Raw genomic sequence first — 13754 nt, 5'->3', positions numbered from 1 at the left:
GTCATTCTGCCCCTGGACACTGCACTGGTTAGGCCACACCTCGAGTCCTGTGTCCAGTTCTGGGACCCTCAGTTTAGGAAGGAGGTTGACTTGCTGGAACAAGTCCAGAGAAGGGCAACAAAGTTGGTGAGGGGCTTGGAACACAGCCCTGTGAGGAGAGGCTGAGGGAGCTGGGGCTGCTTAGCCTGGAGAAGAGGAGGCTCAGGGGTGACCTTATTGCTCTCTACAACTACCTGAAGGGAGGTTGTAGACAGGTGGGGGTTGGCCTCTTCTCCCAGGCAGCCAGCACCAGAACAAGAGGACACAGTCTCAGGCTGTGACAGGGGAGGTTTAGGCTGGAGGTCAGGAGGAAGTTCTACACAGAGAGAGTGATTGCCCATTGGAATGGACTGCCTGGGTAGGTGGTGGAGTCACCATCACTGGAGGTGTTCAGGAGAAGACTTGACAGGGTGCTTGGTTGCATGGTTTAGTTGGTTGGGTGGTGTTGGATGATAGGTTGGACACGATTATCTTGAAGGTCTCTTCCAACATCATCTATTCTATTCGCTTAGTTCCTTTTTTTTGCCTCAAGTCTGAGGTTTTCCAAGCAATCAAGGCAATCCAAGTCAACCCCAGGCACAAATCCAGGCTGGGCAGGGACTGGCTGGAAAGCAGCCCTGAGGAGAGAGCCTTGGGGGTGCTGGGGGAGGAGAAGCTCAACAGGAGCTCTGTGTGCACTTGCAGCCAGGAAAGCAAATCAGATCCTGGGCTGCATCAGGAGAAGTGTGGCCAGCAGGGCAAGGGAGGTGATTCTCCCCCTCTGCTCAGCTCTGGGGAGACCCCACCTGGAGTACTGCCTCCAGTTCTGGAGCCCCTATGACAAGAGGGATCTGGAGGGGCTGGAAGGTGTCCAGAGAAGGGCCACGAGGATGAGCAGAGGGCTGGAGCTGCTCTGCTATGAGGACAGACTGAAGGATTTGGGGCTGTACAGTCTGGAGAAGAGAAGGCTCCCAGGTGACCTCATTGTGGCCTTCCAGTATCTGAACGGGGCCTACAGGAAGGCTGGGGAGGGACTGCTCAGGATCTCAGGGAGTGATAGGACTAGGGGGAATGGAATGAAGCTGGAGGTGGGGAGATTCAGGCTGGAGGGGAGGAGGAAGTTCTTCCCCATGAGAGTGGTGAAGCCCTGGAATGGGTTGTCCAGGGAGGTGGTTGAGGCCCCGTCCCTGGAGGTGTTTAATCCCAAGCTGGCTGAGGCTCTGGGCAGCCTGATCTAGTGTGGGGTGTCCCTGGCCATGGCAGGGGGGTTGGAACTAGATGATCCTTGTGGTCCCTTCCAACCCTGACTGATACTATGACACTACTATGATACTAACTTCAGTTCCTATTTGATTTCTCACTATCCTTCAGCATACAAGATGCTCTACAACTAAGAACTAGTTCTAAAAGCACCTCACACAGCTTCCACATATTGTGAGTGAATGAGCACGCTGTACATGGTACAAGAAGGAATGTCACTGTAACAGCATGGCATAACAGCAAAGTCAAAGCAACACTGTGCAGAATGGTTTAAGTATTGGGAAGTGGAGAGGAAGCAAAAGCAAATTTGAACTAGAACAAAAGAATGTTTTGTAGAAACCCCCAAATACTCTGGTAGTAAATCTCTGGGCGGGGGGAACCCACACAGTTAAAAATGAGGAAGGCAAAACCAAGCTGAAAGAAGGCAGAGGCACAAACTACAATACCTCATCCCCCATCTGTGGCACAAACGGGCAGCGACGAGGAACAGTGTCCGTGATCCACGCTGAAGGCAGCCATTCTTCCAGGGTCAGACCATTCTCTGCCAGAACTCCCACAGCCAGCCTCTGAAGAAAAAGCACACAGAAGATGAATGTGACTAAATTAACATCTGGGGAAGGCTTGGGTTTTGGGAAGTGTTTCATTGAAATCAGCTGCCCTTTCTGAAGAGCATTTAATGGAAAAAGAAAATTGTTGCCAGTGTGAAGATAAATCTTAGTGAACTGCTTACAGGATTGTCATGACCAACAAACATTAGTTAGCTGAAACATTAAGTGGGGTTGGTTCTGGGTTTCTTTCTTGTTGGTTGTTGTTTGGCTCTGTCTTTAGTTTGTTGGTTTTAGAGGTGGTGAAGCTCTTCCAACAAAGACTGGATTTATCAACACGCTAGTAACTAGGTCATAGTATCAGTCAGGGTTAGAAGGGACCACAAGGATCATCTCATTCCAACCCCCCTGCCATGGGCAGGGACACCCCACACTAGGATCAGCCTGGCCAGAGCCTCAGCCAGCCGGATGGGGCCCCAACCCATTCCATTCCCATTCCAGGGCTTCACCACTCTCATGGGGAAGAACTTCCTCCTCCCCTCCAGCCTCAATCTCCCCACCTCCAGCTCCATTCCATTCCCCCTAGTCCTATCACTGCCTGAGATCCTGAGCAGTCCCTTCGCAGCCTTCCTGTAGCCCCCTTCAGATACTGGAAGGCCACAATGAGGTCACCTGGGAGCCTTCTCTTCTCCAGACTGAACAGCCCCAACTCCTTCAGTCTGTCCTCATAGCAGAGCAGCTCCAGCCCTCTGCTCATCCTCCTGGCCCTTCTCTGGACACCTTCCAGCACCTCCAGATCCCTCTTGTAATAGAGGCTCCAGAACTGGAGGCAGTACTCCAGGTGGGGTCTCCCCAGAGCTGAGCAGAGGGGGAGAATCACCTCCCTCGACCTGCTGGCCACACTTCTCCTGATGCAGCCCAGGATCTGATTTGCTTTCCTGGCTGCAAGTGCACACAGAGCTCCTGTTGAGCTTCTCCTCCCCCAGCACCCCCAAGGCTCTCTCCTCAGGGCTGCTTTCCAGCCAGTCCCTGCCCAGCCTGGATTTGTGCCTGGGATTGCCTCCACCCAGATGCAGGACCCTGCCCTTGCTCTTCTTGGACCTCCTGAGGTTGGCTTGCGCCTACCTCACCAGCCTATCCAGGTCCCTCTGGATGGCCTCCCTTCCCTCCATCCTGTCTGCTGACACAGAAGCACTTTGTGGATTCTGAGGTTCAAGCAGGTCTGTCTTGTGAGAAACTGTTGCACTGCATCCCTGTAAAGTCTGTCTAACTAATTAGTAATTAGGAATAGCCTTTAAACAGAAAGTCTGCCCTTGGTGGGAATTCACAGCTTAATCATCAGTGTAAGACCCTCTGGAAGCCCAACCTGAACTCAGTTAATCATCAGGAAGAGACTAGTCCCAGCGACTTTATGTAATCATTTCTGAAACTCTACTAAATCCTTTAGTAATCAGTTCCACAGCCTGATTAGGTGCTCAGGTGGTTTGGGGTTGGTTTGCTTTCAGAGGGTGGCTGTGGAATGGGGAAAGGTTGATGCCTGTGTCATTAGGTGTTACACCTCACTGTAACAAAATGAGTAAGTAAATCACTCTGCATTTATTAATTTCTAGACCACTCATAGTTTTAGCAAACCTTTTCAATTTCATCCCCTTCCAACCCCCTTCTAAGCAGCAGCCACTTTGTGCCTGCCCCTAAGGGGAAAAAAACTACTGTTCTGTATTCTCTGATCTTCCTGAGGGCTCCTTCCTTGCCCTCCTTCATTGCTGTACCATCTGTTAGATTGATTTAGAATAGAAGAGAACAGACGAGGTTGGAAGAGACCTTCAAGATCATCGCGTCCAACCTATCATCCAACACCACCTAATCAACTAACCCATGGCACCAAGCACCCTGTCAAGTCTCCTCCTGAACACCTCCAGTGATGGTGACTCCACCACCTCCCCAGGCAGCCCATTCCAATGGGCAATCACATTCTCTGTGTAAAACTTCCTCCTGACCTCCAGCCTAAACCTCCCCTGGTGCAGCCTGAGACTGTGTCCTCTTGTTCTGGTGCTGGCTGCCTGGGAGAAGAGACCAACTCCCACCTGGCTACAACCTCCCTTCAGGTAGTTGTAGAGAGCAATATGGTCACCCATGAGTCTCCTCTTCTCCTCCAAGCTAAGCAGCCCCAGCTCCCTCAGTCTCACCTCACAGGGCTGTGTTCCAAACCCCTCACCAACTTTGTTGCCCTTCTCTGGACTCGTTCCAGCAAGTCAACCTCCTTCCTAAACTGTGGTAGAAGGGGATTAGAAATATAAGCACCACTCAAGATCTTGACAGCCTGTGCATTAAGAGAGAGGAGTGACATTCTTTCTCTGCTTCCTTAATTCCCAAGAGTCTGTGCCTGGCTACAAAGATGGCCAAAACTTCTTTCCTCAGCAGAAAGGCCTAACTGTGATTGATGTTCAAGAATCAGAACTTTCTACCAGACTCTGAGCTCTCTGCCCACTAAGGAGGGAGAATCTTCATCACAAGAAGCTTCAAACACCTGTCAGGAATTCCAGGTAGAATTACAGTCTCACAGTATCACTAAGGTTGGAAGAGACCTCGAGGATCATTGAGTCCAACCTGTCACCACAGACCTCATGCCTGGACCATGGCACCAAGTGCCACATCCAATCCCTTCTTGATCCTCTTGATCAATCCTGCTTAGGGGCAGAGGGAGAGTTTTCTGCTATTCCTTCCAGCCTAATGTTTTCTTAACATTCAAGAAAGTAGCAGGTCAGCTTTAAAAACTGACTCGGAGACCTCCTGCACCTGGATAACCAGGACACAAGCATGATAAATGGCTGCAAGGTTCCCCAAACACCCAGTGCAGCTTTCATCTAAGTGGAAATAGTAGATAGACAGTGGGTCTTACTGCTGTAATAAAAAGCTAAACTGAAGGTTTCAGTACTACACCACCATCAATTTTCTGATCTTTTACCTTACAGAATACAGAATTAACCAGGTTGGAAAAGACCTCAGAGATCATCAAGTCCAACCTATCACCCACCACCATCTAATCAACTAAACCATGGCACCAAGTGCCTCAACCAGGCTCTTCCTAAACACCTCCAGGTATGGTGACTCCACCACCTCCCTGGGCAGCACATTCCCATGGCCAGTCTCTCTTTCTGTGAAAAACTTATTCCTAAGATCCAGCCTGAACCTCCCCGGCACAGCTTGAGACTGTATCCTCTTGTTCTGGTGCTGCTTGCCTGGGAGAAGAGACCAACCCCCACCTGGCTACAACCTCCCTTCAGGGAGTTGGAGAGAACAAGAAGGTCACCCCTAAGCCTCCTCCTCTCCAGGCTAAGCAACCCCAGCTCCCTCAGCCTCTCCTCACAGGGCTGTGCTCCAGACCCCTCCCCAGCTTTGTTGCCCTTCTCTGGATCAATTCCAGCAAGTCAACATCTTTCCTAAACTGAGGGGCCCAGAACTGGACACAGGACTCAAGGTGTGGCCTAACCAGTGCAGTGTACAGGGGCAGAATGACCTCCCTGCTCCTGCTGGCCACACAAATCCTGATGCAGGCCAGGATGCCATTGGCCCTCCTGGCCCCCTGGGCACACTGCTGGCTCATGTTTAGCCTACTATCAACCAGCACCCCCAGGTCCCTTTCTGCCTGGCTGCTCTCCAGCCACTCTGACCCCAGCCTGTAGCACTGCATGGGGTTGTTGTGGCCAATGTATAGAACCTGGCACTTGGATGTGTTCAATCTCCTGCCCTTGGACTCTGCCCATCTGTCCAGCCTGTCCAGGTCCCTCTGCAGAGCCCTTCTACCCTTTAACAGATCAATTCCTACCCCCAGCTTGCTTTCATCTGCAAAATTACTGATGATGGACTCAATGCCCTCATCCAGATCATCAATAAAGGTCCCATGATACTATTAGTATTGGCACAAAACCCAAATGACAACAACAATAAAAGCAGACTAAGCAAAGAGCAGCAACAACCACCTCACAGGTTGGATTTCATACCCAAGAGTCTCAGCAAAGCTGATACTCTGCCAACCTTTCTATTCCCCTTGCTGGAAGTACAGTGGCAATCATCATGCAAGTATCATGCATCATGGAAATGATGGGAAAATCATATTTACAGCATTGCACAGGCCTAAAAGAAAATGCAATTCAACAGGGAGTCTCTTTTCAGGGTAGCTTAAAATCACAGGCCCATGCTCTTTAACATCTTTATTGATGATCTGGATGAGGGCATTGAGTCCAGCATCAGTAAATTTGCTGATGACACCAAGCTGGGGGCAGGAGTTGATCTGCTGGAGGGTAGAGAGGCTCTGCAGAGGGACCTGGACAGGCTGGACAGATGGGCAGAGTCCAAGGGCAGGAGATTGAACACAGCCAAGTGCCAGGTTCTGCACATTGGCCACAACAACCCCATGCAGAGCTACAGGCTGGGGTCAGAGTGGCTGGAGAGCAGCCAGGTGGAGAGGGACCTGGGGGGTACTGGTCAATCGCAGGCTGAACATGAGCCTGCAGTGTGCCCAGGCAGCCAAGAGGGCCAATGGCATCCTGGCCTGCATCAGGAACAGTGTGGCCAGCAGGAGCAGGGAGGTCATTCTGCCCCTGGACACTGCACTGGTTAGGCCACACCTTGAGTCCTATGTCCAGTTCTGGGCCCCTCAGTTTAGGAAGGAGGTTGACTTGCTGGAACGAGTCCAGAGAAGGGCAACGAAGTTGGTGAGGGGCTTGGAACACAGCCCTGTGAGGAGAGGCTGAGGGAGCTGGGGCTGCTTAGCCTGGAGGAGACTCAGGGGTGACCTTATCACTCTCTACAACTACCTGAAGGGAGGTTGTAGCCAGGCAGAGGTTGGTCTCTTCCCCCAGGCAGCCAGTACCAGAACAAGAGGACACAGTCTCAGGCTGCACCAGGGGAGGTTCAGGCTGGAGGTCAGGAGGAAGTTTTACACAGAGAGAGTGATTGCCCATTGGAATGGGCTGCCTGGGGAGGTGGTGGAGTCCCCATCATTGGAGGTGTTCAGGAGGAGACTTGATGGGGTGCTTGGTGCCATGGGTTAGTTGATTAGGTGGGTTGGATTGGTTGATGGGTTGGACACGATGATCTTGAAGGTCTCTTCCAACCTCGTCTATTCTATTCTATTCTATTCTATTCTATTCTATTCTATTCTATTCTATTCTATTCCCCTTGCTGGAAGTACAGTGGCAATCATCATGCAAATATCATACATCATGGAAATGATGGGGAAATCATATTTACAGCATTGCACTGGCCTAAAAGAAAATGCAATTAAACAGGGAGTCTCTTTTCAGTGTAGCTTAAAAAACACAGGCCCATGTTATACCAATACTGAATTGAAAGGAAGCTTCTGGTCTAAGAAAAGATGGGTCTAAGAATGTTAGATGTTCTCCTTAAGTAAAATTTACCATGCTTAGAAAGTGTATCATTGTAGGAATTTATCATTTGACTTAATAATTATCATTATGAGTAAAAGTCATGAGGGGTTTACCAATCAGACAGGATTAAGTTCTCTCTAAGCCAGAAAGAGTAATGAACATCTCACCTTTTGTTTTCTTTCTTTGGGTTTCCTCTTCTTTGGTGATGTTGATGGTCCATCTTTCTCCTCAATCCCTTTCTTCCTCTCCTTCTTAATTTGCTTCTTTTGTTTTTCATGCCCTTCTTCATCCTCTGAACTACTTTCTGCTTTCTTTGTTTTAATTTTAGGAATTTTCTTTGGTGGCTGCAAATTGATTCCTGCATCTGCTGTCCAGTCAGAATAATCACTGGAGTAGTCACTGTGGATGATGTACCAAAGGACACAGGACATTAAAACCCAAAGGTTAAAAAAAAGCAATTCAGGGTGCAGTGGATTATGCAACCCAAGAAAAGATTACAGTTAACAGTCCAGAGAAGTATAATAGTTAAAGCCAGTGCCTAAACCCCTGTGTTCTAACTGCAATCTAAATGGTAGCAAACCAAAAGCTTTGAGATAATTCTGTCTTGCAAGAAGCTTAACTCCTAGCATCACATGAAATAAATCCACTCTTAGCTTGGTCAACTCAGCATGAAGCATGCTGAAGTCTGGGTATTCTCCTCAGGACTTCTGGGTTTCAACAGCTTTGAACAGAAGTGCAAGAAAAAAGCCCCAAAAGATCTTCTAAAGACGAAACAAAGGATGGGTTGAGACCAGCTCCATCTTTGCTCTCCAATTTCAAACCAAGGTTTAGCAGAGTCACTCACAGTAACTACCCCAGGACCCTGCTGCCACATGCCTGAAATGTGCATCTGCCTGCAAAACCTGCCAGAAATGATCCTGAGTCTAGCAAAGAAGAATGAAGGCTTCCCTAAATTTTAGTTAGCAAGATGGCTGGAAAATAAATTCTGCAAAGCCTTCAAGTGGTTTTTCCACCTTTTCTTCTAAACATGCAGAAATTTGAGTTATTGCTTCCTTTGCAGCAAAGGTTATTTACAATCTATCAGGAGTGTCCTCTGCAAATTATGCTGGCACTTACCTAGAGCTGCCATCGCTGTGCCACGCTCTTTCATCATCTTCTGATGTTCCACCACTGGCAACAACTACTTCCCCTTCCTAACAAAGGAGGAGCAGAGGGGGAGGCAGGGAAAAAGAAAGCAGTTTTCCTCTGGAACTCAAAAAGTGTGTCACACATGACAATATGACTAAGACTAGAGGCTTTATGTGTGTTGTAAATGTTGCAGAGCATTATAAAAGCTTTATGTTTCTAGAAAGGCATTTTAGTCTGAAGACAGGTATTTTAATGGACTAGATTAAATAAAACAAAAGGAAAGTATCTCTGCCTGGACAGCTGCACAGGCACAGATATGAAGAGTAGAAGAGGCACACGTATGGCTGGAGCACCACTCCTGCGAGGACAGGCTGAAGGAGTTGGGGCTGTTTAGAATTTTATTTAGAATAAACCAAACCAGGTTGGAAGAGACCTTCAAGATCATCGTGTCCAACCCATCAACCAATCCAACCCACCTAAACAACTATCCCATGGCACCAAGCACCCCATCAAGTCTCCTGAACACTTCCAATGACGGTGACTCCACCACCTCCCCAGGCAGCCCATTCCAATGGGCAATCACTCTTTCTGTATAGAACTTCTTCCTAACATCCAACCTGAACCTCCCCTGGCACAGCCTGAGACTGTGTCCTCTTGTTCTGGTACTGGCTGCCTGGGAGAAGAGACCATCATCCACCTGTCTACAACCTCCCTTCAGGTAGTTGTAGAGAGTGATAAGGTCACCCCTGAGTCTCCTCTTCTCCAGGCTGAGCAACCCCAGCTCCCTCAGTCTCTCCTCATGTTCAGTCTGGAGAAGAGAAGGCTCCCAGGTGACCTAATTGAGGCCTTCCAGTATCTGAAGGGGGCCTACAGGAAGGCTGGGGAGGGACTGCTCAGGATCTCAGGTAGTGATAGGACTAGGGGGAATGGAATGAAGCTGGAGGGGGGGAGATTCAGGCTGGAGGGGAGGAGGAAGTTCTTCCCCATGAGAGTGGTAGAATGGGCTGTCCAGGGAGGTGGTTGGGGCGCCGTCCCTGGAGGTGTTTAAGCCCAGGCTGGCTGAGGCTCTGGCCAGGCTGATGTAGTGTGGGGTGTCCCTGGCCATGGCAGGGGGGTTGGAACTAGCTGATCCTTGTGGTCCCTTCCAACCCTGACTGATACTATGAAGAGTACATTAAGAATATAATAATAAGAGTATAATACTATCAGGAGATAATGATTGTGTTAGCATACAGCCAGTGGAAACATGAGTGCTTCTCAGTCTGCATTTGAATAAGCTACCATCCCTTGATGAAAATGATTTTCAGTCCTGTTAACCTAACATTTCCACATCTTCTCAATTAGTATCGAACACCTACTACAAACTTCACATATTCTTATTGCTCAATTCTCTACTGTAGCTACAGAAGCAGGGGTGTTCACAAAAGGATTGGACGTGGCACTCGAAGCCATAGTTTAGTTAGTCATGAGGTCTTGGGTATTAGGTAATAGGATAGGTTGGACTTGATGATCTCTGAGGTCTTTTCCAACCTTGTTGATTCTATGATTTCTATGATTCCAGAATAACTGAGGCTGGGAGGGACCTCTGGAGGTTGTATTATTTGACCACCCTGTTCAGGCAGGGCCATCCAGAGCCAGTGGCCATACTGCTGCCAGGCCATATGAGCCATACCTGGTTAGGTTTACAATTACATTGCACACACATGCTTAGAAATCTGCCTTTACAAATGAGTATTCCTCCCTCTTGTCACAGAATGTTAGAGGACCTCCAGAGATCATTGAGTTCAACTCCTCTGCCAGAGCAGCATCACAAAGGGCAGGTCATATAGGAATGAATCCAGATGGGTTTTGAGTCTCCAGAGAGGGAGACTCCACAACCTCTCTGGGCAGCCTGGTCCAGTGTTCCATCACCCTCACTATAAGTAAATATCAATTACATGATAGTAAGAACTGAATACATACAACAGTATGTGAAAGAGTAATTTAACATCATTGCTTAAAGAGGTGAAAGAAAACACAATGAAAAATGTCAGGCTTGGTGGGGCTCTGAGCCATCTGATCTATTGGGGACATCCCTGCTTACTGCAAGGGTGTTGGACTAAATGTCCTTTAAAGAGGTCCCTTCCAACCCAATGCATTCTATGATTCTGTGAGTTTCCATGATAATAAAGCTTTGATTAGCTGAAGCAGAAGCTTAATGAGTAGAAATGCTGGACTGTATGAGGAATAGTGTGGCCAGCAGGAGCAGGGAAGTCATTCTGTCCCTGTACTCAGCACTGGTTAGGCCACACCTTGAGTCCTGTGTCCAGTTCTGGGCCCCTCAGTTTAGGAAAGATGTTGAGATGCTGGAAGGTGTCCAGAGAAGGGCAACAAAGCTGGGGAGGGGTTTGGAACGCAGCCCTGGGAGGAGAGGCTGAGGGAGCTGGGGTTGCTTAGCCTGGAGAAGAGGAGGCTCAGGGGAGACCTTCTAGCTCTCTACAACTCCCTGAAGGGAGGTTGTAGCCAGGTGGGGGTTGGTCTCTTCTCCCAGGCAACCAGCACCAGAACAAGAGGACACAGTCTCAAGCTGCACCAGGGGAGGTTTAGGCTGGTTAGGAAGAGAGAAAGAGAGATTGGCCATTGGAATGTGCTGCCCAGGGAGGTGGTGGAGTCACCATCACTGGAGGTGTTTAGGAAGAGACTGGATGGGCTGCTTGGTGCCATGGTACAGTTGATTAGATGGTGTTGGGTGATAGGTTGGACTCAATGATCTCAAAGGTCTTTGCCAACCTGGTTAATTCTATCTAAATGGAAGAGATAAGATTGCTTCAGAAACCAGAATCTTACATCTGAGGAACTGTGTCCATTTTCTAACTCTTCAGCAGGCCTTGCAGTTTCTTCTACTGCATATCTGGTACGGTAGTTGTGCTGGTTAGCTTGCTGCTTTTTCGAGTCGCTGGTGTCTAGTAGATGATCGTGAGAATGGTTCTGCAAAGACAGGAAAGTCAAAGTGATTTTCTTTAACAGCAGCATTCCAGAAAGCAACTTCTGCAGAGAGAAAAGTTTAAACACCATAGAGTCCAAAGCAGGCCCACAGATCCCAAGCCAAGGAGCTGCTGCAGAAAACGCTCCGCACGCAGAGCTGAACGCAAGCACCAAGCTCCTCAATGTATTCTGATGAGAATTTCTGCCCAGATAGAACAAAAGTTGTTGTATCCTAATAATCAAAACTCAATTCTCTACAAGGCTCATACCAGTTCACTAACTGCTAAGAACTTGGGACAGCTCAAAACTGCACTAAAAATGGCCATCACAAAGGAAAGTTTTATGGAATCACAGAATGTTAGGGGCTGGAAGGGACCTCGGAAGCTCATCCAGTCCTGTCTGCCGTCTGAGAGCAGGATCACCTACACCAGATCACACAGGAACACATCCAGGCAGCTTTTGAGTATCTTCAAAGAGGGAGACACCACAACCCCCCTGGGCAGCCTGTTCCAGTGTTCTGTCACCTTGACAGGAAAGAATTTTTTCCTCCTGTTTCCATGGAACTTCCTTCTGCCTCAGCTTCCACCGCTGCCCCTTGTGCTGTCTCTGGGCATCACCCAGTAGAGCCTGGCTCCAGCCTCTTGGCACTGACCCTGCACATCTTTATCAACATGAATGAAGTAATCTCTCAGTCTCCTCCTCTCCAAGCTAAAGAGCCCCAGCTCCCTCAGCCTTTCCTCATAAGGGAAATGTTCCACTCTCTTAATCAATTTTGTGTCTCTGTGCTGGACTCTCTCAAGCAGTTCCTTGAGGTCCTTCTTGGAATGAGTGGCCCAGCACTGGACACAATATTCCAGAGGCAGCCTCACCAGGACAGAGTAGAGGGGGAGGAGAATCTCTGCTGACCTACTATGAGGAAAGACTGAAGGAGTTGGGGCTGTTCAGTCTGCAGTAGAGAAGGCTCCCAGGTGACCTCATTGTGGCCTTCCAGTATCTGAAGTGGGCTACAATAAAGGCTGGGGAGGGACTGCTCAGGATCTCAGGGAGTGATAGGACTAAGGGGAATGGAATGAAGCTGGAGGTGGGGAGATTCAGGCTGGAGGGGAGGAGGAAGTTCTTCCCCAGGAGAGTGGTGAAGCCCTGGAATGGGATGTGCAGGGAGGTGGTTGAGGCCCTGTCCCTGGAGGTGTTTAAGGCCAGGTTGGATGAGGCTCTGGCCAGGCTGATCTAGTGTGGGGTGTCCCTGCCCATGGCAGGGGGGTTGGAACTAGATGATCCTTGTGGTCCCTTCCAACCCTGACTGATACTATGATACTAACCCCACCCTTAGACATCTCTAGGGCTCAGATCTGTTAGAAGAGTTCAGATCTATAGGAGAGACACCCATAGAGGAATCCATCCCTTAGCACACAGATGACTGCTGGCAAGTAAAGCCTCTTAAATGCTGTGATGATGCATGGGAGAGATGAAATGAATGTGCTTGCTGGAGAGAATCCAGACTCTTATGAACCTTACAAGAATGTAATAAGGCAGTAATTAAGAAACATTTCATACTCCAGCAGAAAGACATCTTGGTTTTCATGCTGAATATACATGATGCAAACACTTGCTCTCAGCACAAAGTGTGACCTTGTATTAGTCCCCACTGCCTGGCAGAAAAAATAATCAAGAGCTATGATCTCAATTTCAAGGTTTCTGCTAATTGGTTTTGGCATCCAACTTCAGCCTAGCTCAGATGGACACATTCCTAGATGCCACAAAGGGAGGTACACTTCCCCAGTGCTCTCTCTCCCATAAAGCAATTCTCAGCTATCTATTAGATGGTTGAAAACAAAAATAGTCCCAGAGGTGAAGGAAGTAGAACTGCAGCAAAGCACAGCAAGAACTAAATATTAGCACAGCCTTCTAGCAGGACAGGCTGCAGGCTGCTTATCACAGTATCATAAGTATCAGTCAGGGTTGGAAGGGACCACAAGGATCAGCTAGTTCCAACCCCCCTGCCATGGGCAGGGACACCCCACACTACATCAGCCTGGCCATAGCCTCAGCCAGCCTGGCCTTAAACACCTCCAGGGACAGGGCCTCAACCACCTCCCTGGACAACCCATTCCAGGGCTTCACCACTCTCATGGGGAAGAACTTCCTCCTCACATCTAGCCTGAATCTCCCCACCTCCAGCTTCATTCCATTCCCCCTAGTCCTATCACTCCCTGAGAGCCTGAGCAGTCCCTCCCCAGCCTTCCTGTAGCCCCCTTCAGATACTGGAGGGCCACAATGAGGTCACCTCAGAGCCTTCTCTTCTCCAGACTGAACAGCCCCAACTCCTTCAGTCTGTCCTCATAGGAGAGCAGCTCCAGCCCTCTGCTCATCCTCGTGGCCCTTCTCTGGACACCTTCCAGCACCTCCAGATCCCTCTTGTCATAGGGGCTCCAGAACTGGAGGCAGTACT

General features: G+C 49.0%; 1 protein-coding gene across 3 annotated transcripts in view; it reads right to left on the bottom strand.

Moving 5' to 3' along the window:
- PHIP (pleckstrin homology domain interacting protein) overlaps positions 1-13754 on the bottom strand; it is a 163403-nt gene that overhangs the window by 50648 nt on the left and 99001 nt on the right. For all 3 annotated transcript variants that reach the window (XR_010990687.1, XM_068165151.1, XM_068165152.1), the window contains exons 21-24: positions 11168-11308; positions 8330-8406; positions 7381-7612; positions 1725-1844 (exon numbers count right to left, since the gene is read on the bottom strand). Coding sequence is in view for 2 of the 3 variants with exons in the window: in XM_068165151.1 (XP_068021252.1) it covers positions 1725-1844; positions 7381-7612; positions 8330-8406; positions 11168-11308 (570 nt within the window). In the remaining variant the exon portion in view is untranslated. The remainder of the gene's footprint in view (positions 1-1724; positions 1845-7380; positions 7613-8329; positions 8407-11167; positions 11309-13754) is intronic.

This window comes from Melanerpes formicivorus, unplaced genomic scaffold, assembly GCF_026170545.1.
Source record: "Melanerpes formicivorus ecotype bairdi unplaced genomic scaffold, bMelFor1.0.p_v2 SCAF_85, whole genome shotgun sequence".
NCBI lineage: Eukaryota > Metazoa > Chordata > Aves > Piciformes > Picidae > Melanerpes > Melanerpes formicivorus.
This window is presented reverse-complemented; position numbering and strand designations above follow the sequence as displayed.